The sequence below is a fragment of the Castor canadensis genome, chromosome 11 (assembly GCF_047511655.1).
Source record: "Castor canadensis chromosome 11, mCasCan1.hap1v2, whole genome shotgun sequence".
NCBI lineage: Eukaryota > Metazoa > Chordata > Mammalia > Rodentia > Castoridae > Castor > Castor canadensis.
The window spans coordinates 63,318,421-63,334,091 of NC_133396.1; the positions used below are offsets into that span (position 1 = coordinate 63,318,421).

The 15,671-nt window shown below is 45.9% G+C and overlaps 2 protein-coding genes across 4 annotated transcripts in view; both read left to right on the top strand.

Annotated features, from left to right (window-relative positions):
• Xaf1 (XIAP associated factor 1) overlaps positions 1-10,864 on the top strand; it is a 63,440-nt gene extending 52,576 nt beyond the window's left edge. For 2 of the 3 annotated variants that reach the window (XM_074047139.1, XM_074047141.1), the window contains 7 exons: positions 49-184; positions 806-940; positions 1,092-1,287; positions 2,423-2,505; positions 4,344-4,655; positions 6,290-6,356; positions 6,500-6,636. In XM_074047139.1, coding sequence (XP_073903240.1) covers positions 49-184; positions 806-940; positions 1,092-1,287; positions 2,423-2,505; positions 4,344-4,655; positions 6,290-6,356; positions 6,500-6,528 — 958 coding nt within the window. In that variant the 3' untranslated portion in view covers positions 6,529-6,636. Of the gene's footprint in view, positions 1-48; positions 185-805; positions 941-1,091; positions 1,288-2,422; positions 2,506-4,343; positions 4,656-6,289; positions 6,357-6,499; positions 6,637-10,735 lie in introns of those variants that run through there. The other variant, XM_074047140.1, reaches the window with a different exon arrangement.
• On the top strand, positions 10,817-14,767 carry Fbxo39 (F-box protein 39). The gene is made up of 3 exons (XM_020176443.2): positions 10,817-11,842; positions 12,782-12,958; positions 13,566-14,767. Exons 1-3 carry the CDS (start codon positions 10,817-10,819, stop codon positions 13,692-13,694), a joined length of 1,332 nt encoding a protein of 443 aa, XP_020032032.2. The 3' UTR covers positions 13,695-14,767.
• Positions 14,768-15,671: the final 904 nt, after the last annotated feature.

Sequence of the window (15,671 nt, forward strand, 5' to 3'; positions counted from 1 at the left end):
TTTATACCAAGACAATAAGCCTGGTTTCCTTCTCCCTCAATCCTGTAGCAAAAGAAGTGTAGCCTCTGCTCACTTCACCCTCCATGAGGCTTACTGCCTACGATTCCTGGTCCTTTGCCCTGAGTGTGAAGAATCTGTTCCAAAGGCAAAAATGATGGAGCATCAGCAGAATGAGCACCAACAGGTGAGCAGGGGCAGGAAAGATGAGGGTCTAGGCATCAGGGGCCAGAGTCCAGTCCTCCCCAGCCCCCTTGGGACATTAGCCCCTCCATGTTCAATCTGTTTGTGAAAAGGAAATGTCCTTTTTCATGCTAAACTGAGTCTACCCCCACATTCCCTTTTTCCAGTCTTTTCCCTGCCAGCTATGGGTGTGGCAAGACAAGGGGTCCCTGATTCAGAAAAGGCTGAATGTTTTTTGAGATTCATGAAGAAGGGAAGCAGAAAAGGTGGGCCCCAAAGGCAGAAAGCCTAGCTGATTTTTCTTTCTTTCTTTTTCATATCAGTCCTTTGTCTTCCTGGAAATCCTCAAGCTCAGGCAACTATTTCAACTCAAAGTGGTCCAACAAACACTTCTTGAGCACTGGACTTGGTGCTAGAGTGAGACTGAGGTGGTGGACCCTGGTCCATACCCTCTATGAGCTCCTGGGCCCAGCAGGAGCTCCATGAGCCAGGGAAGATGTGGGAAGGCCAGGATGCTGGGTGAAGCCATGCCCATCTGTGTATTTAGGTCAAGTGTGACAAGGGTCAGCAGAGTGTACAGGGCCCTTGCATGAAGTAAGAGTCAGTTGCAATCTCTCCTCTATAGCTGACCAAGCCAACCCAGGAGAAGGAGAGGAAGAAGGAAGAAGAAGCCAATAATAAAGATGTCCCCTTGAGCATGCCCTTCCCATCTGAGTGCGCTCAGAATATAGTGGACAACCAACCCACCCAAGGGACACAGGTACTCCTGCCCCAGATGCTGGATACAAGAGTTTTCTGTGGTCCATGAGGTCCAAGAGACTTCGTATTTCCCCAGTAGGGTGGTCTCATGTCCCCGATCTTCCCACAGTTCAACAGGCCAGTGATCATACCCTTCCTGTTGCTTCCCACAGACTAAGGAATGCTTGGAGCACACCAGCAAATGCAAATTCTGTGAGCTGACCATGCACCTCAGCAGGCTGCAGGTGCACGAGCCCCTTTGTGGCAGCAGGACAGAGCGCTGTCCCCACTGCAACCAGCTCATCTTGCTCCATGCACTGGCTCAGCACAAAAACATCTGTCAGACACTACAGGCCTGGCTCAGGGAAGGTGAGCAGCAGGGAGAGACTAGGGAGGAGGAAAAAGGGAGCTTTGAGAGCCAGACCCTCTCCTGGGTGGGATGCAAGGCCCAGAAGCCCTGGACAGCACAGAAAAGGTGTTCGTTCCTTCTCGGTTCATCTGGATGTTCTAGTTCTGTGCTATGCTTGAGAGTGACCTCCTTGTTATCTGCAGTGGCCTTTAAATGATTCATCCAGGGAGAACAAGAGACTGGGGGTGGGGGTCAGGGAGCCCCACAGATGAGTAAGTCATGGGGAGCCCTAAACATGAAGGAGTTTTTTTAAGTCCTTCAACATAATCTTAGCCTGGTGGGATCCACCTGAATCCTTTTACAGACGACAAACAAAACAAAAGAAATTTTCTGCGTACAGAGAATGAAGAAGAAATAATACTGGACACTCATTTCCAGTACAAAATCTAGATCTTTTCCACCATCAGCAAAGGCCAGACTTGCTACAGACCTCTGGTCCCAATTTAATACCTCTCACGGAGGTGTGTTTACTGAGGACACAATCATCAGTGTGACACACATTTTTTGACTTCGTTGGTTGTTTTGGTAATGTGGTAACATGTGGAGAGAGCCTGAAACCCTAAAATAGATAGTAAATACCTTCTGATAAGCAATCTACCCAAGGTCAAAACTGACCAGTGAAAAACCAAAAAGTATGAGATTCATGTACATTTCTTTCATCCCAAGGTGTCCCCCAACATAGTCTCCAATGCAATTTCTCCAACAAATCCAACACAACACAGCTTCCACACGCTGATGTGTATGATCAACACCTGTCTAGATCAACCACAGAGCCTAAAATCAGTGGGATGAAAGAGCAGTTTGATTAGACAGGTTCTGTGGTTATGGCTCCCTTCGTTTCCTTAAAAACCAGGAAAATGTCTCCTCAGGGTTCATGCTGCCCAAATGTCAATGTGGACATAAAAAACATCATGTGGGTTACTCACCCTAGGGTGGCCTGTGTAGCTCAGGACACTGACAGTGCAAGAAAGCCCACATCAGGAGGCCTGGGGACAGTCTATGCTAGTGAGTACAGGCTATACAGGCCATCAGAGAGAGATCAGCCAGCCATTGTTAAGGGCATTCATTTGTGGTGTTATTTCTGTGCTTATTCAGAGAAGAAAGCATTGCCTGAAAGGAAAATCCAGTGTGATTATTGCAACCAAATGATTGCAAGAAACAAGTGTGTCCACCTCATGGTGAGTAGCAAGTGGTCATTTTCTATTGGCGCCAATAGCCAATTCATATTCCAAAAAGTGTGACAGGAAAAGCAGATTTTTTGGGGGGGTGGTACTTTGGGGAACTCAGGGCCTCACACTTGCCAGGCAGACGCTCTGCCACTTGAGCCACTCCATCCACCCTTTTTTGTAAAGGGTTTTATTCAAGATAGGGTCTCAGAACTGTTTGCCCAGGCTGGCTTCAAACCACAATCCTTCTGATCTCTGCCTTCTGTGCAGCTAGAATTACAGGCGTGAGCCACCGGTGCCTGGCAAAAAGGTTCTTGCCCAATATATAGCAGATATTAAAGGCCCCTGGATTTATTTTTTGCTTTGTTCCAAAAGGGACTTTTGTGAATTGCTTTAGGTAAGCCTAGCATGCATGCATAGCCGTGTCCACCCCTTCAAGGAGCATCCTTGATCACTCCTGACATTACGATCTTCTCTGACCCTCACCAACCTTCAGGGACTGGATATTGCAATTTGGTCCTCAGTAGGGCCTGCCTTACTGGTTTCTGCCCATGTGGCAGTCTTCTTCATTAGACTGTAAGCTGGAAAACGGAATGTTTTTTTCCACTTTTCCATAGTGAAGCTAATATCAACGCTGAGTACAAAATAGGGAGTGTCACATGATGTGTGCCTGTTGATTGGTTTTGCCTGGGACCACTCCCAGACTTGTCCCTCAGCCCTAGCACCATCAATTCTTTCTTTTTCCTTCCTTTCCTTCCTTTCCTTCTTTCAACAGTACTGAGGATTAAACTAAGGACCTTGAGTTTCCTAGGCGAGTGCTCTAACACTTGAGCCATGTCGCAGTCCTTTCATTGTTTTAGTTTTTTTTAGATAGGGTCTCACACTTTTGCCTGGGTGACCTCAGGTCTCCATCCTCCTAACCTCTGTCTCCTGAGTACCTGGGATTACAGGTGTGAACTAGTACACCTGACTTTCTAAGTGCCTTTTAGTGACTAGTTATTCTATTCCTATGTACCAGATGGAACATTTTCCTCTTGGGAAACTCACCACAGCTTCTCTTTAAGGAAGTCGCCTCCTTTCCCTATGACAGAACCCCCTCAGTTCACAGAACTATAGACCATCACAACTAAAGAGACCTTGGAAATGATCCAGCTCTTTGCTTTTTTATCACTGTAGTGATTTACATATAAAATTTGCCATTCATTCCAGTGTTATGCATGGGAAAGGGGGTCTTGTTTCAATTCCCCACCTTGTATGGCTAGGACTTCTCTCTCATCTAAGCCCCTAGTTGCAAGACTGAACCCACATCTCTTCCCATCACCAAACCATCAGCTCAGGGGTTTACCCAGTGTCTTTAGTCCATTTGTAATACTATAACAGAAAACCACAGACTGGGTAATTTATCCTGAACAGAGATTGATTTCTCAGAGTTCTGGAGCCTGGAGGTTCAAGGTCAAGGTGTTGGCATTTGGTGTCTGCTAAGGGTCTTGCTGTGTCCTCATGTGGCAGAAGGGCAAGTTAGCCAAATACTGCATGATACTTTAGTCAGGTTCTTAATTTCGTTAATGAAGGAGGAACCCATGTGACTTAATCACCATTCATATTAACACATTGGCAACACCTGGATTTTGGAGGGGACATTTTCAAACCTTAGCAACCAATTAGTCCTTCATTCTTGGAACTCAGAGCCTTTGTTTCTTGCAAAGTCAGCTGTGACCTTGAATACCTGTCTTGCTTCACCCAGCATTCTAAGTGTGGCAGGAAAATTTCAGTTACCCCGTCAACTGTATTGTCCAACCATTAAAGCCATTGAAGGCATTTTTAAATTGATATACTTCTCACATTTGCAGGATAAATGCCGTCCAATCTCAGAGTCTGTGAAATATCGTCCTTTTGAAAAGCCAAAAATTCCTCCTCCATCCCTTCCAAGTCAGGCTTCTGGAAATCAGTCTTCCACAGTGGAGAAAGATGTCCGTCCAAAGGCAAAACCTATGAATATATCAACACCAAGAGGCAAAAACAGAACCACAGATCTGCCTTGGAAGTCTGAGCTCAGGACAAGCGCTGCCTCTCCTACAGAAGAGGAGGCAGCCTATGACATTCTGCAGAGATGTCATCTGTGTGGTATTCTTCTTCCCTTGCCTACCCTAAAGCAACACCAGGTATCCAGCCTCTGTTCTCTCCTCATCTGGCTAGGAACTAGTTGGACAGCATCTTAAGGATGCTATAGCTGGACAAATAGCTGAACCAATGCTGTGTCTTCCCCCTTCTTTGTGTCACCAAGTTCACTCTTTCACAGCACTTGCCACTTGATTTGTGTCATCTTCCAGACAGTGGGTTACCTTTGAAGGTAGAACCAGATCTTCCTATGTCTGAGCCCACAGTTATGTACTGACCCATGGCAAGTGCTCCAGGACTGTGGAGTGAAAGAATGAAGCCCAGGACAGCCAGTGGTTCTTCCACAAGTATAGAGAAGGCAGCAGAGGTCCTAAGAATAGAAGTCTTGCTCCAAGTCCAGTCATTCCAGAGTCATTGGTGGCTTGCCTCCAGCAGACTGAGGTTCACTTTAAGCACGTTAGGATTTGCAGCCACCTCCCTCAATATCATGATTCTTATAGCCTAGATTATGTTCTTGTAATAGTAAGAACTGGCATTAAAAGTAATTAAGCATTGTGTGTCAGTTACAACTCACAGCTCTGAAACCATTTTAACAAATGGTTAATTTCATTAGAAACAATAGGCAGGTATTTTCTCTACATTTTACAGGTAAATAAATGAAACAGGATTGTATATAGTTAGAGTGGCAGAAGCCAGCCTGGAATCCATGTGGATACAGCTCCAGAGATTATGTTTTCAAGTTCTGGACTAGATGCCTTAGTCTGATATTTTTAAAAAGATAAAAGTACTAGATTTTGTTGCCGTAGACATTATGTGTACATCAACCAGGTTTTAGTTGGTAGATGACATATAAAGAATAAAAGCAAAGCTGATTATTTCCCTCTCCTACCCCACTTCTCCAATCCCACGCCCTGAGAAGTCCCTTCAGGGACTAACAGGCACCCACAGGCTTCAAACTGCTCCTCAGCACACATACATTATCTCAGCACATTCACTGCTCTGCCGTTTGCCTTTTCACTTAACATATGATGAACTCCCCTTACAAAGGTAGGGTTTAAGCTTTTCCCTAACTTCTGTATGCATTTATACACTTTACAAAACTGAACTGATTTTATCCTTGCTGGGGTGCTATTGATGCCACTTTCCCTTGCTTCCCACCTTGTGGCATTTTCCTTCCACCCCTTTCTCCAACTTATATAATAGAGTCACCAGATTTAGAAAAGAGAGCGAGAGAGAAAGAAAACAAAAGAAAAATACACAAGATGCCCAAATTTGAATTTCAGAGATACAAAGAATTTTTTTTAAGGTAGGTAGGTCCCATGCAAGGATTCTTTGTTTCTCTGACAATGAAATTGAATGTGGCATTTTTTGACAACCCGATTATATAATCATATACAAACAGGCACATTTGCAGTATTATTGCACACATTCGTTGGCATGTTAATGTTACAATTTAGCAATACCCAAGTAAACAATGAGGCGAATTGTTTTAGTACCAGGTGCAAGCATTCTGTTCTTCCGCCTGCTGATAACACTGAGGACCACAGCCTCTATTAAACACAAGTCTCCCCTCCCCTCCCTGTCTCTTCTATACCGCACAGCAACATCCAGAAATATTTCTGAAACTTGGCATTTCACACTTGAAACATGTTGAACTTTTTTATATTCATTTCTTTAGGAGAAATGCCAGTGGTTAGCCTCATCAAGAGGAAAACAAGTGCGAAAGACCAGCTACAGTTGGGAAGGTACTGTAATTTAGATTTCCTGTTTACACCAGTTTTCCTGCTTCCTTTCTGTGGTGGTCTTTACTTGTGAAAAAGATGGGTTTTATTCTTTGGGCTTTAGAAGAAAAGGTGTGGAATTTAACTCTTCCTCTTCTTTTAAACAGACATTGGCTTGCCCAAGGGCCACAGATGACCAGGACAGGATAGGTGCTAACTCTTCTAGCTGAGTTCTGATTAAGCATGAAGGCTGAGCAGCTGGGGTGTCTAAAGACCCTGAAGAATAAAAACGCCCTCCCTGAAAGCTTCCTGTCTACTTTCTTTGGCTTCCTCGCTGGTTTTCTGGACAAGAAATGGCAGAAGTAAAGGAGGCACAGAAGAAAGGAGGGAGGGAGAAAACTGAGGCTGGGGTGGCCCCTGTGGCCAGGTGCGCCTCAAAGGGAGGAAGAAGCCTGGAGAAGCAATCTACCTAGGGCAAACAGTACATTTGACTCTGCCTGGGCTTTAGGAAGATCCTTTACTCCCACGGCTTCTGACAAGGTAGAGGGTTCTTAAGCTTCATGATGTTCAAGTTAGGTTTGCTTAAGGCTGTCCTTGGGCCGCCTGCTAGAGGGCGAGGACAGCAGAGGCCCAACGCTGAGCAACAGAGTTGCACGCCTCCCCGTCTTCCAAAGGAAAGGCACACAAGCTTGGACTCCCCACACTCCCCCTAGCCGGCCGGGTCAGGACTGGACAGCGGCGGGCTGGACGAGCCTGAGCCCAAAGTTGAGGGCAGAACCTCTTCCTGCATCCTAACTCCTGCCCAGGGCGCGTTCCTGGACAGTTTGCACCAGGCCCGTGGTGCCCTCTACCCACTCCACCAACTGATCTGGCAACCCTATGTTTGGGCCTCTGCAACTACAGAGGTTGAACGGAGCCCGGTGGGCGGTGGCGCGTCACAAAGGCGGCCAGGTGCAGGGCATTTACCCGGGGAGAGCGGGGCGGACGCCGGGTGCTGGCGGAGTTGGCGTGGAGCAGCAGCGCGGGCGGAGCAGGCAGGCGCGCTCGCCATCCGGGCAGCCCAAACGGGGCGCAGCCTGAGCAGGGCGCAAAGAGCCGGTACCTGGCGAGCGTGGGCAGCGGGCGGCAGCCGCCCAGGGGCGCAGGCCGGGGATGGGGGCAGGGGACAGCTGGAGGCCCGCGCGGCTTAGGTGGGCTGCCCTCCTCATCAGCCCCCTCCCTAAAGCGTCTTTGGATGCGGGGTTTTCCCACCGCCCTTGGCTTTCCTCCTTCTGTTGGCAGCTGTGTGGCATTATGGTGGACCAAGCCTAGGTTTGGGCAGCCCAGCTTGGGTTCGAATCCCCCTCACCTCACGGTCTCACTGGGAAGCTTCACTAACCTTCCAACACCTGTTTCTCCATTTGTAAAGTGAATGCATCCACAGCTTCCTCGCAGGAATAGTGCAGAAGTCCTTGACCCAACTTACTAAGGGTGGTCAACACTTGCAGAGCATTTGCTGTGTGCCAGGCACATCAGCTCATGTAAACCCCTAACTTAGGAGAAAGGTGTTATTGCTCCCATTTGCAGATGCAGGAACTGAGGTACAAAGAAACTGCCTTGACTAAAGCCACACAGTTTTTTGTTATTTGTTTAGTTTCCAATTTTTTAGTGCTTTTTAACCAAGCAAAGGTTAAACCCCGTACTGTTGCACACATGCCTATATTGTAAATTGATCAGATTAACCTCCTCTTGCGCTCTCTTTTCCCCATCCTCCCTTCCACCCAGTTTTCGGCAGCTTTCAGTGGGTTGCCTTGTGTTACCATGGACACGTGTGTTTCAGCACAGTTCCTCCCCATCATTCTTTTTACCTCTCCATCTCCCCACTGTCTCTGCGACAGTCCCTTGGTACAGTTGTGTGTGTGTGTGTCCATATACATTTTAGGTCTAGATTCCACAGAGGAGAGAAAACAACCTTTATCCTCTGAACCTGGCTTACTTTGCTTAACAGAATGATCTCCAGCTCAATTCATTTTTCTGAAAATGCTATAATATCGTTCTTTATGACTGAATAGGACTCCACTGTGAGTTATGTGGAGTGGTACACCACGTTTTCTTAATCCACTCATCAGTTGTAGGGCATTTGAGTTGTTTCCATAGCTTAGCTATTGTGAATAGTGCTGCAATAAACACAGTATGGTGTGCAAGTGTCTTTGTTGCATCCTGACTTACATTCCTTTAGCTATATGATAGTTTTGTTAGTGGATGGGTGGTCTAAGGAGACTCTGGTCCAGCAGATTTCAGGTACTTGAGGCCTGGAGGAGAAGAATTCAGGCAGGATGGGACAATGTCGTGAAAGTGGTAGTAAAAATTTATCGAAGGTGAGGGGAAGGCACCACAAAAGAGCTTTAGGCCTGGTTCAGGTGGGATAGAAGCACTGATCTCTGCACTCGTGGGCAGAATTTCCCCAAGGCTTCCTGTTTTGGGGGAAACTTAAAACTGCAAAGGATTTACAACTGGAGAAGACTCTACAAATGCTAAGATTTTATAACTGAAAAGAAATTTACAGCTGCAAAGGGTATCATTGGGCTGACACAAGGAGTTTAGCATGAAATGAATTGAGAAAAGTCTTGTGGCACCAGAGTCCCCTGGCGACTTTCCCTGTCACTAGCCTGCCTCAGTTCCAATTTTAGTTTTTTGAGGAACCCCATACTGATTTGCACAGTGGCTGCACTAGTTTACATTCCCACCAGCAGTGTGTAAGGGCTCCTCCCCGACACAAACACCCGGTCCTCACCAGCATTGTCTTCTTGATGATGGCTGTTCTGACTGAGAGGAGATGGAATCTCAATGTCATTTTGATTTACATTCTCTTTATGGCCAGGGGTGTTGAGCATTTGTATTCATTGCCCATTTGTATTCCTTCTTTCAAGAACTGTTTGTTCAATTTTTTGCCCATTTATTGAGTTGTTTCTTTTGGAGTTTTAACATTTTGAGCTCCTTGTCCGACAAATAACTGGCAAAGATTTTCTCCCATTGTGTAGGCTGTTTCTTCAGTCTACTGGCTATTTCCTTTGCAATGCAGAAGCTTTTTTTATTTTGACACAATCCCATTTGTCAGTTCTTGATCTTATTTGAGGAGCCATTAGTCTTATTCAGGAAGTTGCTCCTCGTGTCTGTATCTTCAGTGTTTTTTCCCTGTGTTTTCCTGTAGTAGTTTCACACTTTAGGTCTTTGATCCACTCTGAGTTGATTTTAATACAGGGAAAGAGACAAGGATCTAATTTCAGTCTTCTATATGTGGATATCCAGTTTTTCCAGCACCATTTGTTGAAGAGGCTGTCTTTCTCCAATGATATTTTTGGTAACTTTGTCAAAAATTGGGTGATTATAACTGGGTGGGCTTATTTCTGGGTCTCTTTTCTATTCTATTCTATTGATCTAGATGTCTGTTTTTATGCTACTACCATACTGTTTTTATTACTATGGCTCTTGCTTTGGCTATTTGAGGTCCTTTGTGCTTCTGCGTGAACTTTAGGATTGATTTTCTATCCCACGTAGTAGCTATTGGCAGGCCAGGACCCAACCCTCTAAGCGACACTGCCTCTCACTGGCCATTTGGGGGAGGGAGGTGACCACTCTTCTCTCATTACATGTGATTTGGGGGATCCTTCCAAAAACTCTAGCCTTCCAAACATACTTTTCCAACCCCACCCCTACTTCTTAAATGTCTTATGATTGCTCCCACCTGTGACTTTGCCAGGGAGTAGTTTAGTTTTCAGTTTGGGGTGTGTGTGTGTCATTGTTTCAGTACTGAGGATGGAACCCAGGGCTTCATGCATGCTAGACAAGTGTCTACCACTGAGCTATACACCCCTAGCCCTTTAGTTTGGCTTTTAAATTGGTTTAGTTTTGCGAGCACCTTTTTAAGGCCTTGATCTATGCTGTGTGCTGCAGAAGTCCCTAGCCTTAGCTAAAATTGAATAGGTATCTCAATTTTTTAATGTGCTCAATTGAACTTGCAAGTTCAAGATGTCCAAACAATTTTTATTTCCCTGAATGCACACACAGTTCTGTAGCTCTGCACACACTGTTCCCTCTGTCTGGAATAAATCTGTTCTTCCTCTACCACCATTAGGCCAATCTGGTCCACCTTGCAAATCCTCCTCGCCCTTCAAAACCCAGCTCAGATATCACTTACTCTGAGCAGCCCACCACCGCCACAAGTATGCAAGGACCTTTACAATTCTCTCACTCTGTTACAATTGAACGCTGGTCTGTCCCTGGGTAGACTGTGAAATCCTTACAGGTATGGGCTGTGTCATGACTTTATCATTGAACCACCTGCATTGGCCCAGTGCCTAACATGGTACACACAGGATCATAAAGTCCATTCGATTGAGTTTAATTTCCGTTTACTCCCACAGAAAACAAGTGACTGCTTCTCCTTCCTCATTTTTTGGAAGCCCAGTCCACCACACAGCTACACTGTACATCCCAGTTCTCCGATGGACGAAGAAAGCGAACTGATCCAGCCCCAAGATCAGAGCTGCTGGGCCACTCTGCCTGATGTGTGCCTGCGCCGTGTGTTCTGGTGGTTGGGAGACAGGGACAGGTCCAGGGCAGCCCTGGTCTGCAGGAAGTGGAACCAGATGATGTATTCAGCTGACCTGTGGCGATACAGAACCATCACTTTCAGCGGGAGACCTTCCAGGGTACACGCATCTGATTTCGAGTCGGCTCTTTGGTACATTAAGAAATTTGGTCGTTATCTAGAACACCTGGAGATCAAGTTCCTAAATCCTTACAATGCTGTCTTGACCAAGAAGTTCCAGGTCACCATGCGAGGCCTTCTGTCATGCCTGGGCAAGAATAACAACCGTCTAAAGTCTCTCTCCATCCAGCACCTGGAGATGGACCGCCTGGTCTGGAGGAACAGCACCAGGAACTCACTCATCAAGAGCTTGAGCTTCTTCCTAAAGAAAATGGGCAAACACCTGGACTACCTCAGCCTGAAAGGAGCCAGGCTGACCGTGGAGCAAGGCTGTCACGTCCTCAACTCCCTGAGCTACCTGCGGAATGAGAGCACAGCCTCAGAGCTCAACATCGAGGATTTCTTCAGTCATCACCTGGCGGTGTACAGCAGCCCCCAGTTTCATAAGATCATGGCCACATTCCGCAACCTGACGTCCCTGACACTCAACTACAACTGTATTTCTGATGAGCTGTTGGAGAACTTGAGTGAGAACAATGCTGGCACACTCTGGACCATGAATATCAAATGCCACATTCATGACCCTCATGGGCAGGTCATCTGGGGCATGTCCTGGGCCAAGCTGGCCAAGCAGGCCAGCAACCTGAAGGTGAACTTCTTCTTCGAGCGGGTCATGAAGTACGAGCGCTTAGCCAGGATCCTCCTGCAGGAGATCCCCATCAGGAGCATCAGCCTGAGGAGCTGCTACTTCAGTGACCCAGACTGGTCCATGCGGCCCACTCTGATGGACCTCCTGCCCACATTCCGGCACACTCTGCAGGTAAGTGGAACGTGAAGGGACTCCGAGGCTTGTGAGGAGTCACTGCCACTCAGGTGAGCAGCTTCTCTGGAGAAAAGCCTGCTTCTGCCTGCTCCCTGTTGGCCCCCACGCTCACTCAGCCCCACACTGCCAAATGTACTCTCTCCCAGCACGTGGGACACAGGGGTTGTTGGGTTGGCTGCCAACCAAGGGAAGCCCCTCTATTCTTAGCTGTGAAACCTGAGCCAGGAGATACCTTGTCGATGACAGGCAGATGAGCAGCTTCTTCCTGCTTTTCCACTGGGTCAGAACCACACACAGGAGACCCTGTGCTAAGCAGGGAATGACCTATCTGGTTAGGACAGTGCCTGGTGGTTAGGAAGAGAGATGGGAAGGATCAGACCAGATAAAAAAGTCAACTTTGACGTAGGCCACTGAAGAGCTTGGAGGGTCTTTGCTGTTCTCTGATCTGGGAGATTCCTCACCTATAAAATCAGGATTATTGTGTCCCTTCTAAGGACCTCACAGTGGTTAACAGTTGACATTAATGGCATAAGCACCACTACTAACATGGATGGACTCTAAAGTCCTTGTCACACATTTGATAGTCACATAAGCCTTAGGTGGGCACAACAGACATCATTATGATTCCTTGGTGCTACAGAAGAACTTCAAGTTTGGTGGCCTGCACACAGTTGCCCTGTAGTCAACGACAGAGCTGAGACCAGCACCTTGATGTCTGCATTCCAAATATACTGCCTCTAAATTCTGGGTTTCACAAACTTGCATGAGAATGACTGTGAGGTCATTCTCAAATCTCTCCCTCCAAGAACTAAATATCTAGTGTCCCTTATCTAAAAAAACTGCCAAATCATTGTGGCATGACCTGGCATTGTGTAATGACCTGGCAAGTCCCAGCATCTCTACCCACACATATATTCCCCCTTGGTGCTTTTCCAGAAACTAACTTTTGAATTCAACAACAACCATGAGTCACTTGATGAGGAGTTGCACCTCCTCATCCTATCCTGTAGAAAGTTGTTTTACTTCAAAATCTGGGCTTTCCTCGATGTTAAGTTTGTGGAGCGGATCCTGAAGAGCCAGGAGGAGGGGCAGTGCACCCTGCGCACACTCAAGGTAAGAGCCGCTGGTGGGTCCACAGGACTGGGGGAGGGAAATGAACATACTGCTTCTGCCCTGAGGTATAGGTCAGAGGTGAGGTGGGAATGGTGCCCACTGGAGATAAACAATTTCACAAACAGGATTTGGAGCTCTCTTCCTAATACAGCCAGCCCTCCATATCCATGGGTTCTGTATCTGTGGATTCAACCAACTGCAGATTAAAAATAGCTGGGGAAAAAGTTGTGTCTGTACTGAAGATACAGACTTTTTTCCTTATTGTTATTCCTGCACCAATACAGTATAGCATCTATTTACATATCATTTACATTGTGTTAGGTATTATAAGTAATCTAGAGATGACTTAAAGTATACAGGACTGTTGTGTGGGTTATATGCAAATAGTCCACCATTTTATGTTAGGGACTTGAGTATCCAAGGAGGATTCTGGAGCAAACCCCTTACAAATACCAACAGATGTCTGTAGTTGGATTTGGGCTTTTTCTAATTTTACCAGTAATTGTATGTGTAGATAATTTGGGTGGTTGTTGGGTCCTGAATGATGTAGTCACTGTGTATATGTGTGTGCATGCACGTGTGTGTGTGTGTTTCTTTGTTGGCACAGGTAAGAATTTATACAAACAGATATGAGACAAATGAAGAGGACAGGACCCTCCGGGAAATTTACAGGAAGTACAGAAAACTGATCGATTCAGAGCTTAACTATTTTGTCATCGCCTACCCCATGATGTAATGAGCGCTCTCCAGAGGAGGAAGCTAGGTGCACTTTGAACTTGAAAATCTAGTTCTCAAAGAACTACACTTGGGGCATTCCCAAGCCACCCCGTTGTCTTCTCTTTCCTTTTTGCCAGTTCCATACCAGCATAAACAGCCTGGCAAAGGCTGGGACTGCTGGTGATGGGAAGGTTCCAGGTGACTTTAAAGTGCTATCTTCACCAACTATCTGGGGTGACTTCTCTTTTTGTCATTTGGTTTTGCTTTTGGTCACCCTCACCCAGCCACAGAGCAAAAAAATACAAGAGCCAAAGCAGTTTCCTACTAGTGGAGACTAACCCCTACTCACCTGTGCTGTGTGTGGCCACCCAGCAAGCAAATACTACTTCTACTGACATCACCAGTTTAGAAATGCCCTCTATTCTGGCTGACCTTCATGTCAGGGCCTCCCAACCTTGAAGCTGTCTGGGCTTTATCTCACATAAATAGGAACCTACCATCCTGTATGAATGAAGCAGGAAAATGCCCACTTTTAGGAGCCACTCAGGGCTGGCACTCCCTTCCACCAGGCCCGATCTGTTAGTTGTGTGGGTGCAGATCTCCCGCTCAGCTCTGTCCACATCTCTGTCAGTTTTCCATCCAGGCTGCATTGTGCACAGCCTCCTGTGAGCTCACGGTCCTCAAGGTGTGGGGCCACATTGGAAGTGGCACTATACTCATGAAGAATTTCCAACATCACGGGGAGGTGTTCCTAACCCAGTGTTAGGTGAAAAAAGCAGAACACACACCTTATGTAGCATGATAGCAATCATGTGAAACTCGTTTAAGGGTTTGCTTTAAAGCATAGAAGCAATATACTGAAAATGTTATTTTGGAGGGTAGAATTATGGGTGGTTTTCATTGTCCAGTTTATGTTTTCCCATATTTCTCAACTGTGTTATTTTTAATAATTACGAAAACAATATAGAGTGTTTCAAATAAGTAACTACCAATTCCTGCACCCATGTTGAGACTTTTGTGCACACAGCTGCATATTCTTTTCAGTAGATATAAATTAATAAAATGCCATAATACTTTCAATAAATTACTCATTTCAGATGTTTTGTGCTTTTCAGCCCTTTGTTAAAAATTCCTATTTAACTAGTACTTTTCAGTTCTCAAAGCACTTTCAGGGTCACAGCTCTGATTCTCCCTGTTTGGTAGACGTGGTTGGCATTTCACTAACATTCAGGAATGATCATCCTGGTGAAGGGAGGGGGCTCCCACCTGTAGGAATTTCCCAGGTGGGAAGGTGGGAAAAGACACCTTAACATTCATAATAAGCTGAAAACAGAAGGGCCCTAGTGAGCACTGGATCAGAGTAGGTATCATGACTGGGGTCAGAGAGGAGCCTCAGCTGGAAACCTGGCCACCTGGCAGAAAAAGTGATTTAATGATATATTTGTACTATCCCAAAAATGGAATCTAAGTGTAAATAACTCATTTTGTTAATAAAAGGGGGTTTAATTGTGATAATTTCATACATGCATGCAGTGTACCTTGAACAAGTGCCCCCTCTATTAGAAATCCATCCCCCTCCGACTCCTCCTATTTTCCAAACTGTCTGGTAGGTTTCATTATGCTGTCTTCATATATATATATATATATATATATATATGCCTGCTTTGATCCTCTTTCCCCCAGTGTTCTTTCCTTCCCCCTCCCCTCCCTCTGATTATCTCACTAAACAGTCCCCCACATACATTCATGTCCTGTCATTATTACTACCATCACCATCCATTTTCCTGCAAATGACATTTCATTTTTCTTTATGACTGAGTAATACTCTGTGGTTATGTGTGTGGTTGTGTGTGTGTGTGTGTGTGTGTGATTTTCTTTATCCATTCATTGGTTGTTGGACACCTCAGCCATTACCACAGTTTGGCTGTTGTGAAGAGAGCTGCAACAAACATGGTCTGCAGGTTTCTCTCATGCATTGATTTACATTCCTTTGAAT